Source organism: Podarcis gaigeae (genome assembly GCF_964106915.1).
Source record: "Podarcis gaigeae genome assembly, chromosome: 10".
Lineage (NCBI taxonomy): Eukaryota > Metazoa > Chordata > Lepidosauria > Squamata > Lacertidae > Podarcis > Podarcis gaigeae.
In genome coordinates, this window is record NC_139686.1 from 18,764,884 (window position 1) to 18,774,084 (window position 9,201).

The 9,201-nt window shown below is 40.6% G+C and overlaps 1 protein-coding gene across 19 annotated transcripts in view; it reads right to left on the reverse strand.

Moving 5' to 3' along the window:
- WNK1 (WNK lysine deficient protein kinase 1) overlaps positions 1–9,201 on the reverse strand; it is a 112,641-nt gene that overhangs the window by 75,099 nt on the left and 28,341 nt on the right. For all 19 annotated transcript variants that reach the window (XM_083699707.1, XM_083699706.1, XM_083699705.1 and 16 more), the window contains exon 2: positions 4,227–4,399. In XM_083699707.1, the coding sequence (XP_083555833.1) occupies positions 4,227–4,399 (173 nt within the window). The remainder of the gene's footprint in view (positions 1–4,226; positions 4,400–9,201) is intronic.

Below are 9,201 nucleotides of genomic sequence, written 5' to 3' on the forward strand. Positions count from 1 at the left end.
AGCCAAAAAATCAAATCAGAACATGTACACCAGCAGTTTCCTCTCCCAGTCTCCCATGAGCCCTTCATACTCATACTTTCCTTCTAATATCCTCCTCTTCTCAACTCTTATTCCAAGCTGAACTCCAATTTCCCTCTGAAACCATCTCTCAAATGCTTTTTACAGGGCAGTTTTCACACCAGGATTAATGTTTGAAATGTGATTTCAAAGTCCCTCCTTTTGAACTACAGAAATTGTAGCAATGGGGATTAGTATCAATCATCCAGAACTGGCAGCTGTCCAAATTATTCTATCAAGACATGCTCTTACAATGAAGTGGATAAGCAGAGATCAGAACATGCACTGAATTGTTGTGGAATAATCACGATAAGCATCTATTGTAAGATCATATAATAATGGCATCCAAGCTAGTCACAGAATCCCAAACACCTGTCATGGGGGGTGACATGGGAAGCAACCTTTGAACACTGAACATTACATGGAAAGGAGGAAGCCTGTTAATATAGAGGAAAGGTTTATGGGGGAAGGGGTATTGCTAAAGGCTGAACTAAGAAATTAAATGACTTTCCTGGAAGCTAACTGGGGTGTAATGAGGTTTGTTCACAGGACAATGGGCTTGTCAAGGCACACAAAAATAACTTTTCCCACCAGATTTTCAAGGAGGAGCAAAATGCTTCTGGAAGCTGACACCTCACTCAAATTTAGATAAAGGGTAGTGGGGAGAGAATCACAATACAGAATATGCCAACTAAAAATATGTTTCTAAAATTCTTAAAATTAGTGCAGATATTGTCATTGGACAGGATCAAGGTCTCAAGGAGAACATAAAAATCTTTTCATTTGTTAGCTTAATTACCATCAGTCAAGTAAAGGCAAGTTTACACTGTAACCAAGGCTTCCTGGCTGAGCTCCTTCATTTAATGTTTCAATAGCTAAGTGGTTGCTACAGTGACATCATAGCTGTCATTCACTTTCCAACAAAAACTTCTTTTCATTCTGAGTTGACATTCTGCAGTTATGCTCCTTCCCCCATTTCACCCAGGGAAAGCAACAATGAACCAAAGCACTGTTCTGAATTTGAAAGCAGTGCATACCAATACTGGCTAATTCTGTTAAAACAGATTGGCAGGTAAACTAGTATCATATGTTGCAGCAAACGAAAATGAGCTTACAGGTCACTGAAATCTATCAGAGGAAGTGAAATAGCATCTGTAATTCAATTTATGTGGGTGACATGTGGCTTTTAATTCAAATGTTTTAGTCACTTCCAAGTGTCCTTGCAAATCCTTTATGTACTCGCTATAACTAAATGCATTTCCATTTCTAGCCACCTCTGAAATGCTGAGTATCATCTACTTTCCCATTTGTCCTGAACTTCCGTAACATAAATACTACCTTATCAAAACTTGCAAAAATAATAAATCATTTCCTAGGACTAACACAGCAACAGCCCTCTAGGCTCATGAAGATCTAACATGCAGCCCACTCCCAGAATGAAAGCTCCCCAGCTGTCAGAGAGGTTGAGGGTCTCAGAGAAGGAGGTCATTGCTCTGAGGTAGAGGAAAATAATACATTAGAAGGAACCCATTCCTTGGATGAGCTGGTGTCCTCTTGTGCCAAGGATATTTTTCTAGGAGGTGGATGGATCCTGGTTGTGGGTGGTTCAATAATTAGGGACATAGATGGTTGCCATTATGATAGGCATACAGATTGCATGGTGAACTGCCTACCTGGTGCAAAGGGTGCAGGTGTTGCCCACTGCCCACAGTTAGACAGGTGGTTAGTACTAGGGAGACGTCAGTGGTTATGGTGCATGTTTGCACCAGTGACATGGGGGAAATGTAGTCACGAAGTCCTGGAAACAAAATTTAGGTTGCTAGATAGGATGCTGAAAGCCAGGACATTCAATGTAGCTTTCTCCAAAACACAGGACCAGCTAGTGTGGTGCAGGCTAGCAATCCATGTGTGGATGAGATGCTGGTTGTGGGAAGAGGGGTTTGGATTTGATAAGCACCGGGGAACATTTTGCAGCAAGCCAAGCCTGTACAAAAGGTATGGACTCCACTTGAACCAGAATGGAAGCAGACCACTGACACTGAAAGAGAAAAGACGGCATAGCAGCTTTTGAACTGATTACAGGGGAAGTGCTAACAGGAGCTGATTGAAACAAATCTGCCCCCTGAGATGAAGCTGGGGGGAGGGGGGAAATGATGAAAATTTAAACTGTGGAGCTGTAGAACTAGGTGAAGGGGCAGAGGTCAGCAATTCAGAGAGGCCAAAGCACCCCAGGCCAAAGACACTTGAAGATGGACACTGTATGTAAATCGTTATAAGCTAATGTTAGAAGCTTCAGAGCCAAGGTGGACAAACTGGAGTGCATGGTCTTAAAAGACCGCATTGATATAGTGGGCACAATGGGAATCTCGTAGAATGGAGGGAGGTAATGGGAAATTGTTATCTCCAGATATAGACTCTATAGTAAGGACAGGGAAGGTTGTACTGGAGATGGTTTCACTCTGTACATCAAAGAGGACATTGAATCAAGCCAACTAGAAATCCCATCAGAGGCAGGCTTGTCCACAAAATTATTGTGGATGGTGATACTGGGCCCCATGAGTAATTTAGTATGGGGTATGTACTATCATCCTCCCTTATCTAAATGCTCAGGGAGATCCTGAGATGAAAAAGGAAATCAATAAAGCATGCAAAAGAGGAAATGTAGTAATAGCTGACAGGAGAACAGAATGCTATTGCATTCGGGTCCTGCTTGCAGGCTTCTCATGGGCATCTGGTTGGGCCACTGTGAGAACAGGATGCTAGACTAGATCAGCCAGTGGTCTGAGCCAGCAGAGCTTTTATTATATTCTTATTCTCTAGTCAATTTAAGCCAATTTAAATCAGGCTTATGAAGGAGGGCTTGTTTAACTAAAGTTTATTTTAAGCCATAACTTCTAAGATTGACGGTTTGCTCGCTTGGGAAAAGGGGGAAGCGGGCTTTAGAAGATGCTAGCAGATACAGCTGTTGCTCAAATAAGATATTTTGTAATGGTGGTTACATGTGCTCAGTCACTGCACATGCAAGCCAATAATAAAGACTACAGAACTTGCCAACAGATACTAATTACAGGCTTCTGCACCTGGACAGAAGTAAACCACTCACAATTTAAACTTAATTCCATTATGGACAGCCAAATTTCGACTACAACCCAGGTAAATTCAATTAATCCTGTTATCTTTGATTTGGGAAATAAAGAGATTCATCAAAGTGCTCAGATACAAGAATCTGGCATGAAAATGGCAACTGGTCTCCAAACCCACAGTTTCTGAAAAGGAATCTGGCAGAACTGGTAACTGACCCTTTTACCGCTTTTTAACTAATCCTATTTTGGGGTATCAGTAGACCTCAGAAAGAACTCAAGTTGAGATACTTTGACTAGCTTATCTACAGTCCTTTTCCGTAACTCACTGATTCCATTCGTTTAAGAGGATTTCAAACTTGACAGATACTCTTCCTCACAGTGTACCTCCACACAAAAACTAGTTGCCATTAAGGAATTCTAATTTTAAAAAGAGTTTAATTAAGTAAGAATTTCTTAATTATATTACATGAACTTATGAAAACAGGAAGCTGCCTTATACCAAGTCAGAGCATAGGTCCATCTAGGTCAGTATTATCTACACTGACTGGCAGCAGCACTCTAGGGATTCAGGCAGGGTTCTCTCCTAGCCCTACCTGGAGATGCCAGGAATTGAATTTGGGACCTTCGGCATACAAGGCAGATGCTATATTTATGGTCCTTCCCCATAGTTTATTTGATACATAATTCTATTCTGAATCAAAATATAGAGAAGAGCAAAGAGTGCTTCACTGACCACTAGAGGACTCCCTTGCTGCTTATTTTGCCTGGAATTTCAAGCATTTGCTGCACAGGAGACATGATATGGCTTGCCAAAGTAGGACCTCAAAGCCTATTAACATTTCTTCCATCACAGTACAGCACTGACAATGGGTTGAGAGGTTTCATAATTTAAAGCCCAAAGAGTACACAGTAGCTATCATTCTGAACCTTCTTCTCAGAAAAGGTCAATATATCCAAATATATATCCAACGGCTTTTACAAGGCTTTTGCCCAAAAAACCAAACAACTTTTCATTTTTATTTTTTTTTGGTAATTTTGATATCCATGTTCATCATTAGTGTATGGCTCTGGCAAGCCTATACTCACGTTTTCAATGTGCCAGATGTCATAAGCTCTGTAACCAGAACAATACACTTCTTTCCCTTGACAGTAGACTCCCAGGAATCATAGAACCTAACAATGTTAGGATGTTGAAGTCCTTTCAACATTTCAGCCTCCTCCTTAAATCGTTGCCTCTCCGATTTGGACAGTTTCCGATCCTAAAAGATGGGGGCAAGAAAACATATATGAAAAACTGGAACAAAAACAAATCAAACTTAATTATATAGGCAAGGCCACAAACATGCAAATTCTTGGGGCAGGATTAGATGCTACAAGACACACAGGACTGAAGAAGCCCAGCCGCACACACACCCCTCCTCAGCCAACACGTGATGTAACATCACTGCAGTTTTCCATTCTTTATCTCCACAGCAGAAAGTCAGTGGTGTCTACTTGTGCTATACTAAATTTTACCAGTAAGGAGAAAGACACCTCAGGTGACCAGATAAACTTGTAACAGCTACTTCTTCCCTAGAAAAGTGTGGCTTTTACAGAACTTCATGCAGTTTGATTATCTTCTTCCTTAAAAACCCATCTGGAGAATTTACTTTTGAATTTATGGCAAACTTATCAGACTTTGCCTACAAACATATGCACACTTGACCACTGCAGACCAACCTTGTTTAAAAATACAGCTTGCTCATTTAATACTTTAGTTTCTAGTTTCTGTAAGGTTTAAAATATGCTGCATGACTACTCATAACCCTATAAAGGAATCCTTACTTTAAAATTACTCACTATCGAAGGATAATAAAAGAAATAACAGAGAACTGTGGTGACCCTCCAGATGCTGTAGCAGTCCAACTCCTATCAGGCCCAGTCAAGGTAAGATATGACCAGGGTTTGAAATCAGCTGGGCGCTAGTCACATTTTGCAACTTGAAACTGGCCTCTTACGACCAGATGGATATGTCAAGGCACCACCTTTGACACCTAACATCTCCACCTGCCTGGCCTGGTGATTCAGGGGGTCTTGCAGGGTAGCGCGACTGTAAAATACGTGTCTTTTGCTGCTACACTACCCTGCAAACCCCCTGAATCACTCAGCAGCAAAAATAATTTGTCTTCCTCCCTCCCTCCCTCCCTCTCTCTCTGCTGTGCTATTGTGTGAATCAGGTGTTGAGGTAATTTGGTTTTAGTAAACACTGAAAATAGCACAGTGAAGGTGCTTGATTTCAATAGGTAGGGAGTTCCAACGTGTAAGCAGTGCCACACTAAATGACCAAGTTCTGACAAATGTGGGACGAGTTCTACATGGCACCTGTAGTAATGCCAATTCTGCCGATTGAAGAGGACAAGTGGACACATGTAGGGTAAGGCAATCTCATGGGTAAACTGGTCCTAAATTGTTAAGGGCTTTATATACTAATTTATGCAATTCATTTTTTTATTTTTATTTTTGGTATTTCTACTGAATGCTGCTTTTCTTTTCCCTTGTGACAGTTTTGATTGCTAGGTCCTTTTTTTAGCATGAAATACTGAATGTTATCTTAGAATTCAGAGTCTTGCTATTCAAGAATTTAAGCAAATGTGCTCGCACACAAAGCATAAAGGGAATGCCTCAGTAATCCACAACAATGTAACAATGCTACTTGAAAAACATACGAAGAACCTGCTGGATCAGGCCATTGGCCCATCTAGTCCAGCATCCTGTTCTCACAGTGGTCAACCAGGTGCCTGTAGGAAACCTGTAAGCAGGACCCAAGCACAAGAGCACTCTCCCCCCCCCCCCCCCGGCACCTGTGGTTTCCAGCCACTGGTATTCAAAATGGCTGGTGATCTCAACAATGCTGAATTCCAAAAGAGTAAAGAAAACCCTGGATTGAAAAGCAAAACACATGCAATTGTGTTCTACAAATTTAGAAACACTGAGTAACCCAATCTGATAAATTTAAATACTGTACAGAACTTTCAAAAGCCTGAATTTCACCACCACCACAATTCTCTTCTTAAAAGTACTTTTGCAACAGATTTGTAATGGCAGAATACAATATAACCACATCTTACACAGGGTTTTGGTTCCAAGGGTTCCGCATATACACAAAAATTGTGTATACCCAAACCCTTGGAACATCCTTATGGCTAATGGGGGAAGGGAAGAGAGAGAACATGCCCAGAACTTCCAGAACCTGTACACAGAGCAGCCCTTGCCCTTTAAAAGCTTTTTCCACACAGTGGACCTGGCCCCAAAATAGCTTTTAAGCTCTCCACCTTGATTACATTCCAGTTGTGCAATTTTAACTGGCAGGTGTTCAATCATGTAAGTTAAATGTGTGGAATATGTGATTGTACTGTAAACTCATCTACTACCATCCTTTCCCAAAATTCACAAACATATGCATGACAAAAGAATTTATCTCACTTTTGTTGCACTAAAATCAGAAGAAAACATGCTATTAGAAGTGCTGGTGCCGCAAATTACACTTTTGGAACAGGGCAACTGACTTGACTGGTAAGCCACATATTTTGGGTCTTCTGCAAATTCTCTCAGATTGCAAGGATTCAACAAGCAGTATATGTAACATTTTCAAGTATTCCTCAAAGACTTACTTAAATGAGAAAGCAAACACATTTGCACACATTTCTAAAAATGAACTACTGATGACTAGACAGCAAAACCAGGCCAGTTAAGTATGTTTCTTACTGGAAGACTTTAACCTTTGGATGTAAACATGGAATTTTTGACTTAAGATGCTTTCCCTGTTCTCTGCAGGGTGTGTCAAATGCTAACTTTGCTCCAAAGTCATTTGGGAAAGGAGTGAATTGCACTGCAGCTGACAATGTATTATAATATACTGTTTAAGGAAACACAACTCTGGGTAGCCGCCTGGAACCCCTGGAATCTTGCTACTGCTCAGCAGGGATTGGGGATGGTACACAACCTTTTTAACAATACATAGTTCCTTATCGATCAGGGCAAAACCCCTACAGCACACATGCTGGTCATTTAAATGAGCTGCATGACCATGTGGAAGTCTTCAACCATGTTCTACCGCTTATCAATTTCAATTTAATTGCCCCACAATATTAAGATGACATGTGCTTTGCTGTGTACTGACTAAGAGTGGGCCACGGCTTATATAGCATTTATTTTTTTCACAGTTATAAACAGATAATTAGAACAAATCATAAATGAAATCCCAAAGGATAATAAAGAAAATGGATAAACACTGCATTTCCTTGATAGCAAACCTCCAGGGCTCGTCACATCCCCTTCAACTATATTGCCTTCCTAGCAAGTTGAAACAGATGCATGAAGCCTTGTCTGCTAGCTTTGTTCATTCCTTTCCACCCACATTAAATTGTTTTGACATTGTTTCAACAGAAATGCAACACTACCCAGCATGTGACTTGCATTTCTGTAATATAAGGGCACTAAATGTGGACAGAAAATAAAAGAATCATTCAAACCACAACTAGCCTTTCTTGGCAATTTATACTTGACAGGTATTCAACATTGGAATCAGCATTCAGTCTTAGAGATGCCCAATGTGTAGCACTAAACCCATTATATCATAGTCCGAATTATATTAATAGTTCATCCAAATAAAAATGCTTAGTTGTCTGTTCCAAAGCTTAGCTTTCCTTTCCTTTCTGCATGTAACTTTTTTAAGTATCAAGGAGGCACATTAAACAACATTCATACAACTGCCAGGCCAGCAGCTAGACTTCCTTCAAACTTTTCTCCCATCTAGCTGCAAGATTAGAAGAACCTTCACTTATAACTTGGTCAACTTCATTTAGCTCCAGATCCAAATAAACAGTCCCCTGAAACTTCATAGAACATTCAGGTAATAGCAACCCATTTCCCCAGTGGACATTTCATTTTTTAATTTTTATTCACAAGCAGAGAACCACAAAGCAATTGTTCAAGTTGCATACTTGGCTACCATGTCCCATCCACCCTCACTATATAAAGGAGTGGGTAAAATGAAACTGCCCCCCAACTCCAGGAGGTCCTTATCCCTGTGCACCACTCTCTGTCACCAACATGTCCGGGCAGCATGAAGGAATCATGCTTACAAAGTCCTTGCCCCCAATGGTTTTTACAGGAGCTGTTTCTAAAAAATATTTTTCCTACCACTCTTGTGTGTCCACTAGTAAATCAGAATACTACAACTCTCTCTCTAGGTCCATGTTGGCACTTTGCATCCTCCTATCACTAACAAGGTTATTCAGGCATGGCACTGAGTCAGCTATTCCTTGCACCTTCCAAAGTCCGTAACCCAGATGTAAGCCTTCCATTTCAGGGTCTTTAACCCTGCCCCTCCTCTCCTCATCACTGCTGACTGCTAATCCACCATTTCCTTCTGAACAGGAAAGAACAAGAGGCAATGGAAACAAGGAAGATGGGTCAGCGGCCACTAGTCTGCTCACACACATCTGCCCTCCCCCTCTGGGCAGTGATGTCAATTGAATGACTTTGCCATCATGGGCAGATGAAGGTGAATAGGAAATAGAAGTGAGGATGAGCAAAGCCAACTATGGGTCACCAATATAACTTTTCAAACACATTTAAGTGTTGTTGTTTTTAAGGAAATACAGTTGCTCCAAAATTAAGACAAATTTTTGTCCCAGAAATAAATACTGATCATATTTTCTGAATTCCAACTGTGTTTTTTAACCAATCCCCTAAAGGTTTTAAGTGGAGCAAGACTGGTGAATCTCCCTTTGGAGTGTCACAATACGTATGTCACTGCAAGGGGGGGGGGAACATTTCTAACAGACAACATCCTCATTGCAGATGATGGTGACAACCCAGAGCAAAGTCTCTCTAGCTGATCTTAATTCACATGGGTGAGTTAAACTGTCTTTGAGAGCTTATAAATTTTAAATGAGCAAGATAATTTTAAAAGCACACACACATGCATAATACAGTACACAGTCTCTGATTACAGTTTTCTAAGATGAAAACACTGATATTTTATAAAGGACAGCTATTACAAAGACTATGAGAAATG